This window comes from Podarcis raffonei, chromosome 16 (assembly GCF_027172205.1).
Source record: "Podarcis raffonei isolate rPodRaf1 chromosome 16, rPodRaf1.pri, whole genome shotgun sequence".
NCBI lineage: Eukaryota > Metazoa > Chordata > Lepidosauria > Squamata > Lacertidae > Podarcis > Podarcis raffonei.
Window position 1 is genome coordinate 38506209 of NC_070617.1, and position 24373 is coordinate 38530581.

Sequence of the window (24373 nt, forward strand, 5' to 3'; positions counted from 1 at the left end):
TCAGATTTCTATCTCATCTACCATAAACTGCATTACAAGAACATTCATTTAATGACTCTGGATTATTTTGATAAAGGAAAAATGCCAATGATCTGATCCATGAAAACCTGCATGTTCGAAATTTCCCATCAGGGCTCTGAATGACACAGGATTTATTTTATATACACTTCCGCACTCTGATATTGATTGTGTTCATGGCCTGATAAAATGTACATGGGGTTTGGCAAGATGGATGGTGAAACCCAGCAATTCGAGATAATTACTAAGTTATCTCCTTAGAGCATTGAGCTCTGTGACTTATAGTAAGAGCAAAATAATAATGCATATTTGTTATTGAGTAGTTCTCTTGCAATTTCGAGTGCCCCAGGCAAGCAAGCAGTCCAGCTGCAAACTGGTGCCCTGAAGGGAGCTTCCTAGTTTTCCCAACACTCTTCCTCAATCACACCTGCACCATTTCCCCCAACTGTACATGTGTTACCAATGGAGACATGATTTTCAGGGATGTTTCCTTGTACAAGAGTTAAGGGAAGGGAGAAAATAGTTAAAATAACACCGGCTCCAGTTGCAGGTGCAATACAGAATGTTACATTTCCTTACAGAAATGGTTAGTGTATGCAGACATCTGTTTTTCTATACACTTCAGAAATCCCACATTGCATGGGCTAACAGCTGAGACTGACCAGTTACTGTATATTAACAAATATAGATCAATGCCTATGGAAGTGGGGAATTTCCTTTTGTCATCTTAGAGTTGGAAAGCAATGTGAGGGACTCATGAAGGTGACAATGGAAGCTTAAATGCAGTGGTACAACTTGAAACATACAATACATTTGGTTGTGGCATATGGGAAGGGAAAGGGCAGTAAGGTCATGAAATTGACAGAGTGACTGACAGAGACAAACTGAAATCCCAATATTTCCTATTTATTGGGGGGGGGGGAGGTAATATATAAGATCCTTCTTGAGTTTTCAATGTTACCCCACAGTGTGTGGTTCAATATGAGCGTTCTTGGGGCAGTACAATTGTTGCATGGTGAACACTCTTGGATTTGCAGACAATAAAGTGCCCCTGTTGATGGAGGCACGTAAGGGAAAGGCTATACTTGGAGACTAAAGCTTGGCAGGGTGTTATAAGTTCTCCTGAGATCTTCACGGTGTTGTTCCTAAGCAAGCAACCTGGGTTCCAATGAACCTTCCCAGTTCAATGAAAAATGGAAAGCTGGCTCAAAGAGGAATTGTGGGTTTTGTGTTCCATTTGTATTTGACCCTTGTCGCTACTGGCTTATAAAAACTAGTAGGGAGAAGGCAGCCAGCTGGCTCAAGATCACACTGTGAACTTCATGACTGATTGGTGATTTTAACCCTGATCTCCTAGATCCACCTAATATCCCTCCACTTAATTCCACTTCCTTTAAAGATGACATAGAAGTGAATAAGCTGGAGGAAGGCCATAGGGAGAACTCAGAATACATAGAACATAGCACTCAACTGTTCTCTTGAGCTGTTCTCTTGAGCAGGGCATCCCAAAGAAGTCAGCCTGGTCTCTGATTGGATCCAGGAATGTCCTGGGATCCGTGTGTCCTCCTTTGGGCAGCCACCATTGAGGAGCACAACTTACTTCTCTTTTTTTCATAGACATTTATTGAAATTTTCAAAATATTACAAAATGCAAAAAAAAGAGAGAAAAATACAAATTAAAAATAGTTAAAAACAATTCCTTCTTCCTTTACTTAACTTTCATTTATTTATTTCCTGGACTTCCTCACCCCTCCCTTTCCTGTATACCAATTCAGTTTGTTAATTCAGCAAATCCTTCCCCACTTTATTTATTCTAATCTTTCATTACATTGCCTTACTCTGTTTTCCTCATTATCTTATAAAAAACCTTAACCTAGATCTTATTTTTAATAACTTCTCTTAACCGTTATATTCTTTCCTAATCCCTTAAACTTTTATACCAAAGCTAAGCAATTTCATTTCAAACATCCTTCTAATATTCATCAATTATGTAAGACAGTCCTAGTAATAAAATAAAAAAGAAAAAATCTTCATCCAGCGTCCCTTCCTCCAGGTCCCGGGTTTGTCAGTCCATTTATCCCATTAAACTGGCACATTAACCTGGTAATCTTATATCCGAGGCTCTTAAATCTCTTCCATATCCCTTCCACGATTTTTCTTCATATTTTCTTTTCACTCGTGTGATCTCCAATTTAATAATGCTTTTGCCTCTTTCCAACCAAACAGTCCCTTTTCCACAGTCCAGACTGAGCTCCATGTAGTACTTAAGAGCATGTTTCAAAGTCCCTCCAAACTTTGGAACCCCCATATCTCCAAGCCTCTCACGGCCCATTACCAGACACGGAAAGTCCATATATCCCTGAGGAGCACAACTTTCTGCTCTTCTCAGTGTTTAAATAAGTTTAGCAATGAAAGAAGGCAGTTGTGGTGGCTGCTGGGAGAAGCCAGACTCTCCTCCAATCAAAGCACACGGAGGGAGCTGAAAAACATTGATGTGCCAGGTTGGCAGAGCGATGAAGCAAGGACAACCCTTTACTTCGCCTTTCCCAGCCCCAGTGTATAACTGTGGCTTACTGGCACCACTGGGGTGTGCAGAGCGCATGGCCCCTGGGAACTGTGAGCTCAGCAGGAAGGTGGCGGCAGCACATGGAAAGGAGTGGGGGCATGAGTGGCTGCTGGCACTGGGGGAGCAGGAGGCAAAGGGGCGCTGGGTGCTCTCTGCCCCTCTGGCAGTGGTGGGGGCTGTTCAATGGCCGCTCTTTCCCTCCCTCCCACTGGGCTAGCACCAAGGAAGCTACGGCCTTCACAGTGCTGGAGGCCAGTGGAGGAGAGGTGGTCACTGCCCCTACTCCTCCATCTCAGGCCTGAGCTGGGAGTGGAGCTGCAGCCTGGTGGTGAAAGGCAGCCCTGAGGAAGCCGTGGCCCCCGGAGCCCAGTAGAGGATAGGGGCAGTGCTGCTGCCGCTGCCAATACTGCCGCCACTTCCACCCCCGGCATTTTGACTCGCGCCCATGTCCTGGATCCAAAGTGGAAAGTATGCATAGAGGCCCCGGTAGCTTAAGGAGCTACTGGGTGAGGTCCCTTAGTCTGGAATGAATAGAAGGGAGCCCAATAGGGATGGGAGCTTCTAAATGAGAAATGTTGAAAGCCCAAAGGCAGACAATTCCAACAAGAAAGAAAAGTGGGAGGCATCTAAGGAAACCGATGTGGCTGCATAAGGAGCTTACAGATGAGCTGAGAGTCAGGAAGGACATGTGTAAGAAATGGAAGAAAGGGGAAATCACAAAGGAGGAAAATACAACAGTTTAGGACGAAGATCAGGCTGCTTAAAGCTCAGAATAAGCAAGAGAGGTTAAAAGTAATTCTAAATAAGGTTTATTTGGCTATGTTCAAAGCAAGAGGAAGAACAAGCAAGTGGTAGGTGACAGAGGGAAGGCAGAACTACTCAACACCTACTTTGCCTCTGTCTTCACCCAAAAGGAAAGCAGTGTCCAACCTGGAGATAACAAAATAAATGATGTAAGAAGGGAGATGTAGTCCAAGATAGGAAAAGAGGAGGTAAGGGAATAAATTCAGATCTCCAGGGCCTGATGAGCTGCATCCAAGGTTACTAAAGGAGCTTGCAGGTGTAATTTCAGAGCCTTGGTCTAGGATCTTTGAGAATTCTTGGAGAATAGGTGAGGTCTCTGCAGACTGAAGGTAGGCAAATGTTGTTCCTATCTTCAAAAAGAGGGAACAAGAAGACCTGGGTAACTACCGAATGGTGAGCTTGACATCAAAACCAGGAAGGCTCCTAGAACACACAATGAAACAGTCAGTCTGTGAGCACTTAAAAAGGATGCTGTGATTACCAGGACCCAGCATGGATTTCTCAAAAATAAGCACGTCAGATGAATCTCATTTCTTAGTTTTTTTGACGGAGTTACATGCTTGGTGGATCAGGGGAATGCTGTGGACATAGTGTATCTTGATTTCAGAAAGGCTTTTGACAAAGCCCCCCACGATATTTATGCGAGGAAGGTGGTAAACTGTGGGTTGAATGAGGGAACTGTTAGATGGATTTGTAGCTGGTTGTCTGACTGAACCCAAAGAGAACTCATTCATGGTGGCTTGTCATTCTGAGAAAAAGTGTCAAGTGGGGGCTGCAGGCTGCAACATCTTTATAAACAACTTGGATGAAGCAATTGAGGCTCATCCAATTTGCAGATGGCAGCAAACTGAGAGGGATAGTTATAATAATAATAATAATAATTTATTATTTATACCCCGCCCATCTGGCTGGGTTTCTCCAGCCACTCTGGGCGGCTTCCAACAAAACACTAAAATACAATAACCTATTAAACATTAAAAGCTTCCCTAAACAGGGCTGCCTTCAGATGTCTTCTAAAAGTTTGGTAGTTATTTTTCTCTTTGACACCTGGTGGGAGGGTGTTCCACAGGGCGGATGCCATCACCGAGAAGGCCCTCTGCCTGGTTCCCTGTAATTTGGCTTCTCACAGCGAGGGAACTGCCAGAAGGCCCTCGGCGTTGGACCTCAGTGTCCGGGCAGAACGATGGAGGTGGAGATGCTCCTTCAGGTATACAGGACCGAGGCTGTTTAGGGCTTTAAAGGTCAGCACCAACACTTTGAATTGTGCTCAGAAACGTACTGGGAGCCAGTGTAGGTCTTTCACAGAAGAAAAACTATTGTTCTCATCCACTCAATCTGCAAGAGTCTGTCTTTGCATGCAGGATAAGTCCCTAACTCATCAGTGGTTTGAGACCCATCAGCTACCCTCATCTAGTTTAGCTGGCCAGTCAAAGCCATTCCCAGAGTGTGGCTGCTGTCGCATACTCACAGCTTCTAGGAGCCACCGGCAAGAGCTGAGTGTAGGGTGGAGGGAAAGGTAGAACCAGAAGGAGCATGATATGTCCCCCCACCAGAGGTACTACCTCTCCCTTAACACTCCATATTTCTGACCCGAATAATAATAATAGCCTGCACATCTGACTAGGCTGACTCTGGGTCGCTTCCCACATATATAAAAACATAATAAAACATAAAACATTTAAAAGTTGCCCTCGAAAGGGCTGCCTTCAGATATTTTCTAAAGTTTAAACAGGGACATAAGAGGCATTAAGTGAATTTTATTTTAACCACTCAATATACATGAACTAAATATGCATAAATACATAAAAGGTGCCATTTCCAGAAAGCGACTGCAACTGACTGGATTTATGCAAGGCACCCTACTCTGAAGAGGCTGGACTAAGACTGGCCTGAACTGCTGCTCTTGTAAAAGGTGGAGACCAAGGGGTGCATTCAACTAAATTCTGAATTATTTAACCTAAGTTAGTCATGCTCATTAAATTCAATGGATCTACTCTGAGTAGGATGAATATTGAAGACCACCCCAAGCCTCTTCTAATTTGACATATAGCCTTGCCCACCTCCATCACACATGAAGGAAAGTGCAAAAGTTTTTCCATTTCCATGGGAGAGGGAGTACAAATCTTCTATTTTCCCCTCTCTCCTGTGATTCTCTATAACTTTGAGCAGGATCAAAGAAGACATTTGCTATGGGGGGGGGGGACATGATTTCTTTAACAATTATGAGTGAGTCATAAACAACAGCTGCCATGAATTATATCTCCTGTAATTATCAAATTAATCATAATCACAGCTATATTTCCCCAACCCAGGAGAGTTCAAGTGGGCACATTCAAAATGTAAACTAAGGCTATAGAAATGCAAGGCTCTTTCATCTGGTTGCTGATTCTTCAGTTCTGCCTTCTTCAATTCAGCTGCTTGAGTACTAATTTAAGGCAGAGACTCTATCATTACAAAGAGATGAAGTGTCCTTTGCAGTAAAGAGTTTTCCTGCAAGATGGTAGCATTTGTGATCTTACTATTAATACTGCTGCCTCTAACTACATGCAATATTCCTTTGGTTCAGTGCCCCACCAGTGACCCTCTTCCCATTCTTCCCAAATATTATCAGTCAGGAGACCTCATGATAGCTGGCATCATGTCTCAGGTCTATACATTTGTAAACAAGATAACATTCAAAGAACGTCCCTCTGCTAAACTCTTTGATGACCAGATGTAAGGAATTGTGTTTATTGGTGCAATCGGCTTTCCTTATAAGTAATTATTGTGCTTCTGCATTTGATGTGCTTTTATCTGGGGCAGGGAAGTGGGGACCTGAGAGCTCGAGCCCATTTCTGCTAAGAGTGTCTACCATAGTCTTAAATTAATGTTCGTGAAGCAAGTCCAGTTTACCACATTCCCAACTTTAACAGTAGCAACGGCAGATGTATTTATTCTCTCTTGTGCATCATTGAATTTGTCCAACCTGCTATAATTTGGGTGCAATTTGTAGGCGTGCTCACCTCCTCTAAGGAACAAGTTCTGTCATATTTCAGAATGATTGCTGCAGTGATTCTCCTGCCTGAGCGGACTTGAGGGGGACACAACAGGAATTGTGGGGACAGGGGTGGAGGCTGAAAACAGATTATGCACTCTCAGGAAAGAATGAAGTGGGGGAAATCTCAGCCTGCCAGAAATGGCCTTGGTATCCCAAAGGTTGTGGTGGGTTGGGCAGATCACTCCACTGACTTGCAAAGGGGAAGGGGAGTGATGGAAATAGTAACCTGGATCCCCAGGAAAAATGATGTGAATTAAATCTTACCCTTCCAATGAGGACCCATTATCAAGGGAAGAAGGGCTGGGCTTTTCTTCCTCTCCATCCAGTTTTTTGGGATTTTGCCTCTTTTCCCCAGGAGAGTGACCTCTCCATGAACTGGCACAGGGAAAGGCAGCGTGGAAAGAGGATTATGTGATTCAAGGAAAGAGGGGTGTGGGGAAAATATTACCCTTGCAGCCAGGACATTGTTGTGGGGTGTTTCTGCCCCCCGCTGAATGGGGATACAAATGTTTCTCAATGGAAAAGAGAGATCTTTTCATAATGTGCATATGGTAAGAGGTAGGGGTTGAAAAGCAACAAATATTCACTTTAAGAAATAAAACAAGCATAGTTTTAAAAATAATACTGATCTGTGATTAATACCAGACCTGGCTGTCAAAACAGAAGAACAAATCCCCTCTTCAACTCAATCTCAGGCTGCTTCTCTTCTGATAAAAGTTGTTGCTTTAAGTTTCCAGGCACCTGAGTTCACTGAGGAACTATCAGATCCAATTCAAGATGCCTTGTTAATATCATGCAAAATCAAGGATGTGAACACTTCACCTGAATCACCTGTACTGATATATCAGCATTTGTAGTTGTAGTAGTAACTACAAACTTAGATTGCTCAAACAGAGATGCTCCTACCTGCAGGCCATAGGGCCCTGGGGGCAGTGGATCAAGGGAGTAACACATGGAATTTCAAAACCCCAACTTAGCATCTTATTGGGAGTGCTATATCTATTGTAGATCACCCTGAATATGGAGTGAAAGGTGGTGTGAAGTATAATTGAAGCCTATTCTATGCATTTGAAATATTGCATGGAACTTGAGCAAGGCAAGAATCAGAAGAAAATTCTCTAGATTGAAATGTCTGAAGTATTTCATCATTATTTCAATAAATAATATGGGATTCTTATCTATATGTCCAGTTTTGTTTGTCAAGGGTATTCAAGCTCTAGTCTGTTCTCATCTGATGTATTTTTCTCTCATTAGATAGATAAGTAGATATGTAGACAATGTCATTTGCTGTAGAAGATGCAAAATGAACCCCTCATTGCAGGCTCATGACACAACTCTACCAGCACATTGTGGCTTTGGTTTTTGCTGTACAGGAGATAAATGACAACCCACAGAACTTGCCCAATGTCACCCTGGGATTCCACATCTTGAACAGCCATTTCGTTGCAAGTTGGACCTATCATGGCTCCATGGAGCTGCTTTCTGGATGGGGCAGACTCATCCCTAACTATAAGTGTGGTGTTGAGAACAGTCCAGCAGCCGTCATCGGGGGACCGAATTCTGACATCTGTCTCCACATGGCAACGGTCCTGAGTATCTACAAGATGCCACAGGTAAGAGAGCCATTGGAGAAGCCATTCACGTTTCTCCTGCACTGCATCCTTTCATGCTGTAGGTTGAGGGATTCACAGAGATGTGTGCATTGAGTATGGCCATTTAGGATGCTATTCACACTTCTGTTGGATTCTATCCCTTGAGGCCCCAGGTTGATATTACAAAGTGTGAATGACTCACAATGAACAAAACTCATCCCTGCACATAATACACCAGAATACGAGTAACAACCATTCTGTCTTGAATTCTGCATGACATGTTTGATTTCTCAGTGCAGGGAAGGCTAATTCCCCCCTCTCCAATATTTAAGCATTCCAGCACAGAATCCATGATTGAGGTTCAGATGCAGTCCAGTCATCAAAAATCATCATTGCTTGATTGGGCTCAATGGCCTTTACAAATGCATTTTAATTTTATTTTTTCCCAGTTTATGGTTCAAAGAGCTGTCCTATGGATTCTTCAACAGAAACTAGCTATATTTGCTCTTTATTCTGTGTTCACATGTCTGATACTGTTTGCTTATATGTTCTGATGGTGACATTCACATAGGAAATTTAAGGGAGAAGTGACCCTTGCAGTGCCTTTCCCTTTATTGAAAATATAAGGGCAGCAAAGACCTTAGACTCTATGGGTGTCTGAGTGGGGAAAAATGTATAAATTGAAGTATTTCAAGAAATCTAGCCACTCCATATAGGGCCCCAATATTCAACTTTTATGTGTGTGTGTTTTGTTTTTTTAAAAAAATTAAATTTTCTCTGTGCAGTCCCAACTGTGTTCATTCACCATAAGAGGGTATATAAAAACACCAAAGTGGATGGAATTTGCAAGCATAATTTTTACAATCATTTTCAGTTCATCTATGGCTCTTCTCCTATGCTGAGTAACCACATCCAAGAAGAGTTCTTTCACCGAATGTTCCCTGATGTGGCTCATCAGTATAATGGGATTCTCCAGCTACTGCTGCATTTCAGCTGGATGTGGATTGGAGTGGTGACTCTGAGCGATGACAACGGAGAGAGATTTGTACGAAACGTCCTTCCCATGTTTGCCGGAAGAGGTATTTGCTGTGATTATACAGAAACATTTCCCAAACTAACCTTTTCAGGTGAGTCTATGGAAATGGTGGAAGAAGGTTCTAAAACAATCAGTGTTATTATGGGTAGCACCGCCAATGTTGTGGTTGTGATTGGTGAAATTCAGACCATGATGGCACTGAGAGCAATGGCCACCTTCGCAGAAACAATGAATATGCCAGTGGACATCAAGGCAAAAGTCTGGATTATGACTGCCCAGATGGATTTTACATCGTTTTCCTTTCAAAGAAATTGGGACATACGCTTTCTCCATGGTGCCATTTCGTTTGCAGTTCATTCAGCTAATCATCTAGGATTCCAGAAGTTTCTTCAGAAGAGAGACCCTGTCACAGAAAGGGAGGATGGCTTCATCAGAACTTTCTGGGAAGAGGCATTTCTTTGTTCTTTTGAAAAGAAAGACAGTGATCTCTGCACTGGGACAGAGAAGCTTGAGACTCTTCCTGGGTCTGTCTTTGAAAGGAGCATGACTGCCCACAGCTACAGCATCTACAATGCAGTCTTGGCAGTGGCACATGCTTCACAAAACATGCATTTCTCCAGATTCAAAGACAGTGTAATGATGGATGAACTAAGAGGGAATAGGCTGGATCCACAGCCATGGCAGGTAATGTCCCTCTATTGCTAATATAGAATAGTTTGCCATCTTTCAGGTTGCAAAAATAGTTCCTTGACTGTTTAGAAAGCTCTTTTTCTTGTTGTTTAGTCATTTAGTCGTGTCCGACTCTTCGTGACCCCCTGGACCAGAGCACGCCAGGCACTCCTGTCTTCCACTGCCTCCCGCAGTTTGGTCAAACTCATGTTGGTAGCTTCGAGAACACTGTCCAACCATCTCGTCCTCTGTCGTCCCCTTCTCCTTGTGCCCTCCATCTTTCCCAACATCAGGGTCTTTTCCAGGGAGTCTTCTCTTCTCATGAGGTAACCAAAGTATTGGAGCCTCAGCTTCAGGATCTGTCCTTCCAGTGAGCACTCAGGGCTGATTTCCTTCAGAATGGATAGGTTGGATCTTTTTGCAGTTCATGGGTCTCTCAAGAGTCTCCTCCAGCACCATATTTTTTTCTTTTTCTTCTTACCCTCATCTTTCAGCATAGAAATGTGATAGGACTGCTATATCTTTCATTTTAAAACACATGGGGCAAATCTGCAACATTAAAGCACTCTTGTTTCACTTTAAGAGCCATGGCTTCCACCAAGGAATCTTGCGAACGGTAGTTTCTTGATGGTCTCCTCACAACTCTCAACTCCTTTCAGCAACTTTCCTTTTCATAATTCTCTGGGGGAAACCATGACTGTAACAAGAGTTCTTTAAATGTATGGTGTGGATGAGCTGTTAGAATTACTGTGAACAGAATCCGTGATCTCGACCTTGTGCAGAGTTGAAATGAATCTTCTCCACCTCTGCTGCCTTCTGGGATATCTTCCAGAGAATAAAAGGCTAAAAAGGAAGCCCTACCCAGATCCAGAGTGGAGTCTCTTAGGGGGATGGATGTTATTTTCCATGCTTCCTTCTGGCAACCCCTGAAACCAAGCTGGTGCTGAACGTCCTGCTCTGCTTTCCTTTCGACCACATCAGCAAGACTGAGAAGGGAGTCTTGTCCTCTGGGCAGCCCAGGACTGTCCAGGCTTGCACCCCGTTGAGGTCACTTCAGTGCTGCTAACACAGCGGTTTGACCTCACCCCTGGAGGTCATTGTTCTCGAGACAAACAGATGCCAACAACTGGAGGGAAATAATATCATCCTGTTATACATCTGTCTCTTTCTAATACCCTCATGGATTTCTTCCCTCTTCTCTTCACTAATTTAGCTCCACCACTTTCTGAGAGGCATCTCATTTAACAATAGTGCCGGGGAAGAGGTTTCATTTAGCCAGAAGGGGGATTTGGTAACTGAATTGGATATCATCAACTGGATCACATTCCCAAATGACTCCTTTTTCAGAGTTAAGGTCGGAATGATGAACTCCCAGGCTCCCCTAAGCAAGAGACTCTCCATTCATGATGATACCATCACGTGGCCCATCAGGTTCAACCAGGTAAGGTCCATTTCAGAGTGTCCCCAGACATTTCCTCAATGCTAAAAAAGGGGGTCCACTATTCAAACTCTGAAACAGCTATTCCAAGATGCAACTAGTTGTGATTTAACTCACCTCCTGAAGAAGACAGGGAATCAACATTCAACTGAAAACAGCACAGGCAGTGGGAAGCTTAAAATGACAAAATGTGATATAGAAAGAAGTTGGATAGGTGGGCTTATTTATAACTGAATTTTAAAAAGAAAACAAAGTACAGAAGAACTTCATCACTGTTCTTCATTGTTACCCCAAACATTGCTGTAGCATAACATAACAATACCTTGTTTGGACCGCTGAGATTCTCAGATAATGTTCAAAGGAGCCCACAGCTTAAAAAATAACATAGTTAGGAAGTGATGAAGCAAATGGCATCACCCAAAGTAATTGTGAGAAGAAAGGAAGACACCCAGAACCAGGAAACACTGGCAACTTGGATGAAGAGCAGAAACACCCAAGAACCTAAGGATGAGGTGTGAGCCAAAGTTCTTAAAGGCCCCATAAAAGTGGGTTCAGGGTGTTTGCGGCCTGCTCAGTGTTCAGCAGGGGACATTCAGTATCAGACAGTGGGAGGGCAATTGCTGTGAAGCAAACAACAGAAGGACCAAGGGCAGCAGCTCCTTGGGATGTGAATGGTCATCCTGATCTGATTGGCACTTCAGACTTCCTGCCAGTGTGGGAAACAGGGGGGTAAATTTGGCCCAATCTGAGGAACAGGTGTGGCATGTTTAAGTCAGAAATTACCATCTTCTTTCCTTTTTTGGACAGGCACAACCCCTTTCTCTGTGCAATGAGAATTGCCAATTGGGCTACAGTCGGACCAAGAAGGAAGGGAAGCTACCTTGCTGCTATGATTGCATCCCGTGCCCAGAAGGGAAGATTTCGGATCAGAAGGGTCAGAGATTTTTTTATTTATTTTTGGGGTATACTAGTTACAAGAATTGTCAAGAATGATCCAGTGCATGGAAATTAAAATAAGTAGAGAAGGAAGGAAAGAGAATGGTGTCCAATGATACCAGTAAGATGTACCTGTTTTGGAGCATAGTCTCATATGCTCATGGAATGCAGAGATAAGGATTTCAGCATAGCAGGAGATGATGGAAACAGGGAGAACTTATGATTGGTGATATCCAGGTGATGAACTTCTCTTCTTCCAATTGTAGTGAAGACCTGCATTGCTCTGGAATCCTAAGTAAATACAGCCCTCTTGTATATAGAAATAATTGGGCCAAACACCTATATATATATTACCAGTACTGATCCAGCAGCCATCATTCAAGGCTTTCTGGCCATTTGCCTTGATTTCTTCTGGGCACAAAATGCTTCACAAGTATAGTATAGCATTTTTCTTTTTTCTTTTTCAGACATGGATGACTGTTTTGAATGCTCTGAAGATCAGTATCCAAACAGTGACAAGGATGGATGCCTTCCGAAAGATAAAACTTTCTTGTCTTATGGAGAACCGTTGGGGATCAGTCTGGCCACTTTTGCTCTCTGCTTTTCTTCCATCACAGCCGCAGTGCTTGGAATATTCGTGAAACACAAGGCGACTCCCTTAGTCAAAGCCAACAACAGGAACCTCACCTACGCTCTCCTCCTCTTCCTCCTCCTCTCCTTCCTTTGTGCTTTGCTCTTCATTGGCCAACCTAACAAGCTGACATGCATCCTACGGCAAACTGCTTTTGGCATGATCTTCTCAGTTGCCATTTCATGCATATTGTCCAAAACCGCCATTGTGGTTCTGGCTTTCATGGCCACCAAGCCTGGCTCCAGCATGAGGAAGTGGCTGGGGAAACCACTGGCCAGCTCCATTGTTCTTTCCTGCTCCCTTATTCAAGCCACAATCTGTAGCATATGGCTGGCAACTTCTCCTCCTTTCCCAGACGTTGACATGCACTCAATGACTGAAGAAATAATACTAGAATGTAATGAAGGCTCCACTCTTATGTTTTATTGTGTCCTGGGATTCATGGGTTGGCTGGCCATTGTGAGCTTCACGGTGGCTTTCCTAGCTAGAAAGTTGCCGGACAGTTTCAATGAAGCCAAATTCATCACCTTCAGCATGTTGGTCTTTTGCAGTGTGTGGCTCTCCTTTGTTCCAACCTACTTGAGCACCAAGGGCAAATACATGGTGGCTGTGGAGATCTTCTCCATCTTGGCCTCCAGCTGTGGGTTACTGGGCTGCATCTTTATCCCCAAATGCTATGTCATTTTACTGAGGCCTGAGCTGAACAGCAGGGAGCAGTTAATTAGAATAAAGAATTAAGAACTGACAAGAGTGACTCAATGGTCCAGGCAATTCTTTGTCACTGGAAATACTTCTTTCCAGATCATTGTCAGTTGGATATGAATTAATTGAACACATGAAGTTAATATAAACTGAGTTCCATATTTTCTGAAGTTTGGTCCTGGTTCATCATATCTCAATCGGCCATGATTTATCCATACACGTGGCACCTCATTCGTTTCCACTACTCTCCATGGTCCTGACAGCAATGTAATCATTGTGAAACCAAAAGGAGTATTTTGTGAGGTTATTAACTGACATATAATTTCTCAACCCACCACCAATTATCTACACACCCAATATTACATATCACAATATAACCCCCCCCCCGCCTGCTGATAATAGTTCTTCAATAGCTCTGTTAGATCTGCTTGAGTGGATTGAGAAGAGTGATAAGGGATGCAAACTCATCCATTGGATATAAACTTTTTGACCCTGGCTTAATATATTAAAATTTATTCAGAAATTTTGCAAATATGCACAGGAACACATATATTTGACTCATAATAAATACCTTGCCATCCCGCTCAGGAAAATCTTGCTGAGACCTGAACAAAAAGCAACTTGTTTTCTTTTGTAGAGTCCCAGAAGAACTACAGTTTATGAGTGACCCATGAACTACACCAGAATTACCCAATTTACCATAATTGCATCTCTTAATTCTTCTAGTTCTGTGGTTCCCCAACGTGGGGCACAGGGGGGCAATTTGATTTTTAAGGGGGGCAGTTTGAGAATGCTACCTCCAAGCGAACAGGAATTCACTTTTTGAATAATAAAAATTATATGTCACACGGAGGGGGGCCTCAAGATTTTAGAGATGCTTAGATGGAGCATGGCAGGGGAAAAGGTTGAGAGCCACTTATATAACCACTGCTCTAGTTAGTAGGGAATTCAGGGGTCAGGTGTGAAACTAAGAACCAAGACTAGAGGAAGCTTTTAATATACTATCTACTGTACCATTTTGAAAATGGGGCCATAGAGACACAAGTCTCTGGACTCAGCTATACAGCTGCAAATAAAACATTTTGTGTTGCAAAGTGCATTGGGGATGATGGACTATGGCAAATTCATTCTATTTTTGCAAGACTTTATCCCCTTAGAAGCAGCTGTTCTACCAGCAAATTTCAATCATTTGTGACAAAAAGATAACAATCATGGTTTCTTATTTTTAAAATTGTCATAAGAATGCATAGGCAAAAATCTATTTCATTGTTGGATTTGGTTATTGTTTCGTACCTGAGTGTAATCAGTTTATTCAAGTTGTAATAAGAACAGTCAGTCCTCAGGTGTGTTTGTTGCTGGGCCCCCCCCCCCAGACCCCAGGTTATATAGCCTGTATTCACACCTAGGTCATACCTGATAGGCCAATTCAAACTTCCCATCAGGAGCTGGATTGGACGGCTCCTATGGCCAATCAGATTACTACATTCTAAAATCCTACATGCCTATTATTCTTAGATCCCAGCTCCAGACATAACACTGAGGCAAACCAGGCAGCCTCTGAAAACTGAGCTCTTTTGCTGAATCAGGGCCTTTCACCTAGTGCATTTTTTTCACCTAGTGCAACCCCCTCTTGTACCTGTGCTATCCCTAGTCTCCCCATTAAGGAGAACCAAGAGAGAGCTCTGCTGAAATGTGATCGATATGTTTTCATCTTAGAGAATACAGAATTCTGAGCAAGTTATTATTTTCCCTATAGTTATGGAATTATCTATTATTACTACTTCTCCAATTCCTTAGACTGTTCAGCTGGCCGCTAGCAAAACACCACAGATGGAAGAAGGCATTTAAGATCTTCTGTGTCATTCAGAACTGGAAAAATAAATAGATAAAGAGAGTTCCATTCTGTTTCTGGGACTAGAGACACACAAGGCTCTGATAAATGAAATTTTGCACCATACAGCCCTGGCTTCAATCATCCAAGGAAGTGGTCATTCAAGCCAGACTGTACAATTCAGTATCATGGCGATGTTGGTGTAGGAAGAGATTGATCGGTTTCTATCAAGAAGATTTTTGTGCAAGATGGAGGTGTTATTGGTACTGCTAGCAGTGCTACATCCTCTCTCTTTTTTTATAGATATTTATTGAAATTTTCAAAAAATAGAGAGAAAACAAAAAAACAATTAAAAACACATAAAATTTCCATTCCTTACTATCAATAACAAATTTCCTTGACTTCCCCTCACCTCCCCTTCTTGTATTCCAGTTCCAATTTTTAGCTCAGCAAGTTCTTGTCCCCAAATTTTACCTTATTATATTTAATTCATTTTAGTTAACCAATTTTAACTTATAAACCTCAGTCTTTATACGTCAGTACTTATTCTTAAAAATCGTTTTCTAAGGTCGACCCCAATTCCCTTCCACGAATTCCCCATTTTTATATTAGTAGCAAAACAAAATAAAAGGAAACAGAGTATAATTGTACACCCTTTGGATTCCCAAAGCCCCACCCCACCCTTTCCCGGTTTCGAACCCCAACAAATGTCCATCAGTCTATCTGCTGTCAGCCTGGCGACCTCACATCCGAGGCTCTTAATTCTCTCTCAATTCCTCTCTGCCGGTTTTTTTGATAGTCCTTTGTATTGGACACCAAATCTCGAAGAAGCTCTGTCCCAATAAGGTCCATGTTTCTTCCAGCCAGACCTCCATATTTAAAAGTGGAGCCAAAATCTTGTTTCTTGCTTCTCTTTAGTCCAAATGTCCCAAAAGCTCCAGTTTCCACTTTAGCCAGGTTTGTAATCCATAGGTCTTCAGATCTCCACGTAAGGAGATCTCTCCATTCTTCAATTCAAACCAAATTTTCATCATCCTGTTCTTATTTTCCTTTGTATCCATCTTAACCGGCCTCTGGCTCTCCTTAATCATCTGTGGCATTATAGCTCCTCCTTCCTTTTCCTTCAAATCATCATGTATCTCTTTCCTCACATTCTCAAATTTCTCAGATTTCTTTTCTTGTTCAGCTGCAGAGATTTTTAGTTCAGCTGCAAAAACTTTTTGTTCAGCTACAAAGACTTGAGTCAAGTCCCTTCCAGGCTCAGTAGTTTTATTTACTGTTTCATTCAATATTGTAATATTTGTAGCCAAAACATCACTTTGTTCTTGTAACTTTCCCAAGAGAAAAAAAGTCCTCTCCAGTTCAGCCAGTGTTTTTCCACTTACAGCCATTCTTGTAATGTCCTGAACCCCCTCTAGAGGGGTTCTGGTTTCTTAGTATCTTCCAGTTCCAACCCAAAAGTCAAGTTAGCCTTTTCTTCTTTATTTTTAACAATTAGTTACCAAATTGTAACAAATATAACCAGCAAAGACAACAGAAACAAAGTTCTCCTTTTTTCCCAACTTTGACAGCTAGTTTGACAGCTGTCAAAGTCTTCTATATCTCTTCAGCAGGCTCTGTCACCGATCGCTCCCGGGTCCTGGGGGAGGGGTGACAATTCCGCTCTCAATATTAGCTCTTATCCTCCAGCACAATCACTTATATTGACAAAACGTGGAGTTAATTGCTTTTATCCACAAAAGAGAAAGGCGTTCTCTCAACCTTAGTTATAAAATCCTTGCTTTAAGATGTTTACAAGGCGGGTAGGTGGACTTCCTCATTGCGCCTTACCCGGTCGTACCTAATTCCCAAGAAAATTTTTCCCTTTTTAAGTCCAATTTCTGTATTACTCACGGGTTGTTACTTTTAGTCCAAATGTTCAGAGAAAGAAGTCAGCGCTCTCCGTCCATGGCATGCGGCTTCACTCAGTAGGGGAAGCAGTCGACTCTCAGCACCGCACCGCTCTCCGTCCCCCGTTCCGGAGCCTTTAAAAAGGCTCCTTCGCGGGTCGGGGGGCGCAAATGGTGCCCGCCGAGTCACCAGGTCCACAGGCTTCAGCGCCTGTGGTTTCTGAGGGTCCCCGCGTCGACGCCGCCGCAGCAGGACCCGACCCCTACTAAGCCGATTCCCTCCGGAGCTCGGAGGGAATCCGCCATTAGACGATGGCGCTAACCCGGAAGTCGCAGTGCTACATCCTCAGGCAGTGTGCATGGTTCCTGTTTCTAGATGCAATGTTAGTGACCCTCTTATCCATCACAAGTATTATCAGCCAGGAGACCTTATAATTGGTGGCATTATTTCGCACATCTTCCGTTTTTTAAGTATGCTAAACTTCAAACGACGTCTCTCTTCTGAGCTCTTTGATGACCTTATGTAAGGAGTTGGGTTTTCTTAAACATATCGTGTATCTGTCGTGATATTCTTCTTTTTAAAGCTTCGTTTTATATGCATTTCCAGCTTATATGGAAAATCTTCTGCATGACAGCATTCTGCTCTGTATATGACTGAAAGCATTAATTAAATGGTACATTTATACTCTCTCAGTTTTGCCTCAGTGTATTACAACAGCTCCTGTGGGTGATAATAAAAGGCACTGTCTGAATTATCTTGTTACAGCTGAGTTGAATTGTCATAAGCTAGAATTTTCTGAAACATTTTCAGATTTTTATTTTTATTTTTTATTTTGAAACTTTCCACACCATTGCAGAATTACAACCCTCTCTTGGGGAAAAATAAAGTGGGAAAATGACCTCCATGGTTTAGCCATCTGTGAATAGGGCGGAGAACATTAGGTGCAACTGTTAATCTAGTTTCAGAATGTTTTAGTATTATTTAATACAGTCAAACCTCTTCTTACATCTGCCTCCACTTGAATCTATTTTGCCCATATCCGCAGAAAACCCGGAAGTAACCTGCGGGTTTGTGGCCAGTTGTGCAGGCGCAAGAGTGGCGATCGCCACCCACGCCTGCGTACAACAGCACCTCTCCCAGCGACCCGTTTTGACCTCCAGACGGACCTCCGGAATGGATTATGGTCGCAGGTAGAGGTTCCACTGTATCTAATATTTTGATATTTTACAATAAAGTCTCTTCTTCCATCTAATTATCTTAGCCCACCGCTCCTTTCATTCATTAGTGTTGCTTAATTCGATAGTTTCATTCCGCATTAACTTCAGTGAATTTCAAAGAACTCTAACTCTAACTTTTGGAGAAATCCACTTTCTTCCCAGAGAGTATTTATATAAATCACTCTCACAAATGTTGCCATCCATAAATGCCTCTTTATTTTCAAAGCTATAAACTGGTACTTAATTGATCAGCTGTGTAATGTGCAAGTGCATCATAGAAACAGCTAGGGATGGACAGATCAGTATATATTTTGTCAATTTCCGTGTGTTCACTCATAAATCATTTCTGTTCCATTTCCATACTAATCTGTGATTTAAAAAAACACACCCTGTAAACTTATAATAATAATAATTTGATAATAATTTATTATTTATACCCCGCCCATCTGGCTGGGCCTCCCCAGCCACTCTGGGCGGCTTCCATAAAAACCAAAAATACAGTAAAATATCACACGTTAAAAACTTCCCTGAACAGGGCTGCCTTAAGATGTCTTCTGAATGTCAGGTAGTTGTTTATCTCTTTGACATCTGCTGGAAGGGCGTTCCACAGGGCGGGCGCCACTACCGAGAAGGCCCTCTGCCTGGTTCCCTGTAGCTTTGCTTCTCGCAATGAGGGAACCGCCAGAAGGCCCTCGGCGCTGGACCTCAGCGTCCGGGCAGAATGATGGGGGTGGAGACGCTCCTTCAGGTATACTGGACCGAGGCCGTTTAGGGCTTTAAAGGTCAGCACCAACACTTTGAATTGTGCTCGGAAACGTACTGGGAGCCAATGTAGGTCTTTCAAGACTGGTGTTATATGGTCTCGGCGGCCGCCCCCAGTCACCAGTCTAGCTGCTGCATTCTGGATTAGTTGTAGTTTCCGAGTCACCTTCAAAGGTAGCCCCACGTAGAGCGCATTGCAGTAGTCCAAGCGGGAGATAACCAGAGCATGCACTACTCTGGCGAGACAGTCCGCAGGCAGATAGGGTCTCAGCCTACGTACCAGATGGAACTGGTAAACAGCTGCCCTGGACACAGATTTGACCTGTGCCTCCATGGACAGCTGTGAGTCCAAAATGACTCCCAGGCTGTGCACCTGGTCCTTCAGGGGCACAGTTACCCCATTCAGGACCAGGGAATCCTCCACACCTGCCCGCCTCCTGTCCCCCAAAAACAGTACTTCTGTCTTGTCAGGATTCAACCTCAATCTGTTAGCCGCCATCCATCCTCCAACCGCCTCCAGACACTCACACAGGACCTTCACCGCCCTCACTGGTTCTGATTTAAAAGAGAGGTAGAGCTGGGTATCATCCGCATACTGATGAACACCCAGCCCAAACCTCCTGATGATCTCTCCCAGCGGCTGCATGTAAATGTTGAAAAGCATGGGGGAGAGGACAGAACCCTGAGGCACCCCACAAGTGAGAGCCCAGGGGTCTGAACACTCATCCCCCACCACCACTTTCTGAACACGGCCCAGGAGGAAGGAGCGGAACCACTGTATGACAGTGCCCCCAGCTCCCAGCCCCTCAAGACGGTCCAGAAGGATGTTATGGTCGATGGTATCAAACGCCGCTGAGAGATCCAGCAGAACTAGGAAACAGCTCTCACCTTTGTCCCTAGCCCGCCGGAGATCATCAACCAGTGCGACCAAGGCAGTTTCAGTCCCATGATGAGGCCTGAATCCCGACTGGAAGGGATCCAAATGGTCCGCTTCTTCCAGGCGTGCCTGGAGTTGTTCGGCAACTGCTCGCTCTATCACCTTGCCCAAGAATGGAAGATTTGAGACTGGGCGATAGTTGGCCATCGTGGCCGCATCTAAAGATGGTTTTTTAAGAAGCGGTTTAATAACCGCCTCTTTCAGCGGGTCTGGGAAGGCTCCCTCACGGAGGGAAGCATTCACCACCCCACGAAGCCCATCGCCCAGTCCTTCCCGGCTAGCTTTTATAAGCCAGGATGGGCAAGGATCCAGGAGACAGGTGGTTGGTTTCACTCGTCCAAGCAGCCTGTCCACATCCTCGGAGGTAACAGATTGGAATTGATCCCACACAACTTGACTAGACAGAACTCTAGCACTCTCCCGCCCCGGCCCTGCTCCCACGGTGGAGTCTACTTCTTCCCGAATCTGAGCGATTTTATCTGCAAAAAACTTTGCAAAATCATTGCAGGAGAACATGTGGCCCGTACTGGGCCCCGATGTTGCAGGTGGTTCCGCTAAATTGTGAACCACCTGAAAAAGTCTCCTGCTGCTGTTTTCTGCAGATGCAATAGAGGCGGTGAAGAAATTCTTCTTCGCCGTCGCTATCGCCACTTGGTAGGCTCGACGTTGAGCTCTAACCTGTGTCCGGTCAGATTCGGAATGAGTTATCCGCCACCGGCGCTCTAGCCGTCTCAACGATTGTTTCATTGCCCTCAGATCCGTGGAAAACCACGGGGCTGTCCGGGCTCCATGCAATCGGAGAGGGCGCTTCGGAGCCAAACAGTCAATAGCCCTGGTTAACTCCACATTCCAGCGGGCCACCAGGGAATCAGCTGAAAGGCCATCAACATGGGATAAAGCATCCCCTACCACTCTCTGGAAACCATTTGGATCCATTAAGTGGCGGGGGCGGACCATCCGAATTGGTCCCACCTCCCTGCAGAGGGGATGGGTCGCAGAGAAGTCCAGTTGCACCAGGAAGTGATCTGACCATGGCACTTCTTTCGTTTCGCTTTTACTTAGTGTCAGATCACCAACATCCATAGAGGTAAACACCAGGTCCAAGGCATGTCCGCAGCTATGGGTTGGGCCAGACTTATTCAGGGACAGCCCCATGGAGGCCATGCTTTCCACGAAGTCCCGAGCGGCCCCTTGTAAGGTCGTGTCGGCATGGATGTTAAAATCCCCTAGGACGACCAAGCTAGGTGTCTCCAGGAGAACATCCGCCACGACCTGAAGCAGCTCGGGCAGGGAATCCTTGGTGCAGCGGGGAGGTCGGTACACCAAAAGGAATCCTGTACTGCCCCTATTGCCCAACTTCCAGAACATGCACTCGGAAAACTGGGTCTTCCCAATAGGACGCCTGGTGCAAACTAATGACTTCCTAAAAATCACTGCAACCCCCCCTCCCCGCCCACATGACCTGGGTTGCTGTGCGTAAGAGAAACCTGGTGGACAAGCAGCGGCAAGGACAGGCCCATCTGCTTCATCCAACCAAGTCTCTGTTACACATGCCAGGTCAAGTCCTCCATCCATGATCAAGTCATGGATGGCAGTGGTCTTATGAATCATTGACCTGGCATTGCACAGCAGCACCTTCAGGTCATGTGGGTATCCCTTGCTGATTCTAGTATCCATCCGATCAGGACCAGACCCGGAGGCAGGAATAGTCCTCAAACAACGACTAAACCTGCCCCCTCTGTAATGACGTGGTCTAGTCTTAGCGTAACTCCTCCTCCTACCCGTGATCACTGAGATCGGTTGTCCCAGTGCATCCCCCCCTGTGGAACATGCCCCAGCCATTTTGTGGGCTGGGGCCCGCTCCCCGGCAGCCCTGACCCCTCCCCCTAAGAACAAAATAACACCTTAAACAAACAAACAAAACCAATAAAACAATACAAACAAAAAAATAATAATGTAAAAATTACAAAAACATCAAAATAAAAATTAAAAAATTCCCCAAGCCCAACCAAACATCCATCCCACCCCCACCCGCCACATACAAAAAATCCAAAAGAAAAATTTTTAAAACATTTTAAAACCACTCTAAAAACACTCTGTGCCCCCCTGGCAGTAACAACTGTCCTGGTGAGGCCTGTTATATTTTAATATGTATTTTATTACACAGTTCTAAATGTGCTTTAGAATAAAACACCACAAATTATTTCTTTCCATATTTTAGTACTTTGGAGAACTGTGAAATTTAAAGGATTATTACATGGATTAGTCTGTGCAGGGCCGGATTTAGGTTTGATGAGGCCCTAAACGACTGAAGGTAATGGGGCCCTTTCTATGTCCAGCTGTCCTTTGTCAACAACAAATTGTCACTTTTTTGTTGTTGTTGAATATATGCTATATGGTAATTTATGGAACCTAATAGGTATCTAAAGCCATTTGCACATAACAAAATATATATTTTATCAAAGTAATTGTTGAACTGAAATACAATTAATACAATTTTTTCCCCTTTAATTTTTTTGGGGGCCCCCAAGAGAGTGGGGCCCTAATCTATAGCTTGTTTTGCTTATACGTAAATCTGGCATTGAGTCTGGGTAATTCAAATTGGGTCACTTAACTTAAAAAATTGGGTTGAACAAAAGACCCCTCCCTTGCTAGGAAAAGTTTTGTTCATTAGAATTATGTCTGACATACTGCAATCTATTTGCTTTATTTTTTATACTTTCCCGCTAATATTAAAGAATCTCATTATCCTTAAGAGTTTTAAATATACACATGTGTATTTAACAAAAACATACCGTGTTTTTAAGTATCTTAAACCTTCACCTTTTTTCTTTTTTCTTTTTCTTTTTACTTACCCCCTTCAGCTGCACCCTTATCTGAGAAGTGTTTCCTTTAACAATACTGCTGGGGAAACAATTTCCTTTGATGAAAACGGGTCATTAGCAGCTGGATTTGATATTATCAACTGGGTCACATTCCTTTCTCAGAGTGAGAGTTGGAAGCATAGACCCACAGGCCCACAAGGAAAATGTACTCACTATTTATGAAGATATCATTGTATGGCCAGACAAATTCAACCAGGTAGGGTCCATGCTTATCTTAGAATGCATTGACTCATTTTACAAATGTTGAGAAAGTGGGACTCAGGAGAAGCAAACTCCCAAAATGTATTTCCTGAGAGCATTTTCAAATTAGTATCTTCTTTCATTTATGGACAGATGCAGCCTCTTTTTGTGTGTAATGACAATTGCCATTTGGGGTCCAGTAAGACAAAGAAGGAAGGGGCACCATTCTGCTGCTATGATTGCCTTCCATGCCCAGAAGGAAAGATCTCAAACAAAACAGGTAAGAGATATTAGTACAGAGTAGGTTTCTAAAAAATGCATGCTGGCTCTGATTCACAGTATCCAAAGCTGCTCAGTGGTGATGAAGATGGCCTCATCTGAGAGAGAAAGAAAAAAGGATATTGTAGTATACCCCACAAAAACTGAGATGAGGCTAACTTCCCAGCTGTGATATGCAAGGAGAGCAGTGATGAGGCTGAGCTTTCATTTGGACCAGATGTTCTGAAGAAGTGAGTTTTAGTTCAAAAATGCTGATGCCATAAAAATGCACGAGTCCTTAAGGTGTCACAAGACTATTTTTTATTTCTATGATCTCTGTTTCTGACCCAACCATAACTTATTACAAACACAGTTACATTGTACGTCAGGCATCCCCAAACTCGGCCCTCTAGATGTTCTGGGACTACAATGCCCATCATCCCTGACCACTGGTCCTGTTAGCTAGGGGTGATGGGAGTTGTAGTCCCAAAACATCTGGAGGGCCGAGTTTGGGGGTGCCTGTGGTACAAGGACCAGCCTCCATCTAGGACTTTAAAAAATGTTAAGAATCACAATTGTTCACACGAATCAAACATAAATACAAATTACCAAAAAATATTCAGGACCAAAGAAAAGGTCCAGTGACTTCAATAACATGTCATTTGAAGGAACCTGATGTTCTCTGTAGTTTCTTCACTGTATCTTTCTCCCCTAGCACCCTATGCTCAGATAGGGTTTTGAATGCTAAGGGTTGTTTAATGTATATATCAAAAGCCATGTTTTCTTTTCCAGACATGGACGTCTGTATTCAATGTCAAGAAGATCAATATCCAAACCGTGGCCAGGATTTATGTATTCCAAAAAAGATAAGCTTCTTGTCTTATGACAAACCTTTGGGGACCAGTCTGGCCATTTTTGCTCTTGCCTTCTCTTTCCTCACAGCTCTGGTACTTGGAGTCTTCATTAAGCACAAAGACACTCCCA

At 43.5% G+C, this 24373-nt stretch overlaps 1 protein-coding gene across 1 annotated transcript; it reads left to right on the forward strand.

Moving 5' to 3' along the window:
• Positions 1-6026: 6026 nt before the first annotated feature.
• LOC128404315 (vomeronasal type-2 receptor 26-like) lies at positions 6027-14781 on the forward strand. The gene is made up of 6 exons (XM_053369801.1): positions 6027-6103; positions 7747-8038; positions 8892-9737; positions 10936-11163; positions 11968-12094; positions 12564-14781. The coding sequence occupies exons 1-6, from the start codon at positions 6027-6029 to the stop codon at positions 13463-13465; spliced, it is 2472 nt and encodes an 823-aa protein (XP_053225776.1). The 3' UTR covers positions 13466-14781.
• Positions 14782-24373: the final 9592 nt, after the last annotated feature.

Bases quoted from the DNA above. Each gene is read 5' to 3' on its own strand.
- LOC128404315 (XM_053369801.1), top strand. From the start codon at position 6,027: ATGTCTCAGGTCTATACATTTGTAAACAAGATAACATTCAAAGAACGT. The intron at 11,164-11,967 runs GTAAGGTCCATT...TTTTTTGGACAG, and splicing joins GGCCCATCAGGTTCAACCAG to GCACAACCCCTTTCTCTGTG. The intron at 12,095-12,563 runs GTCAGAGATTTT...TTTCTTTTTCAG, and splicing joins GAAGATTTCGGATCAGAAGG to ACATGGATGACTGTTTTGAA.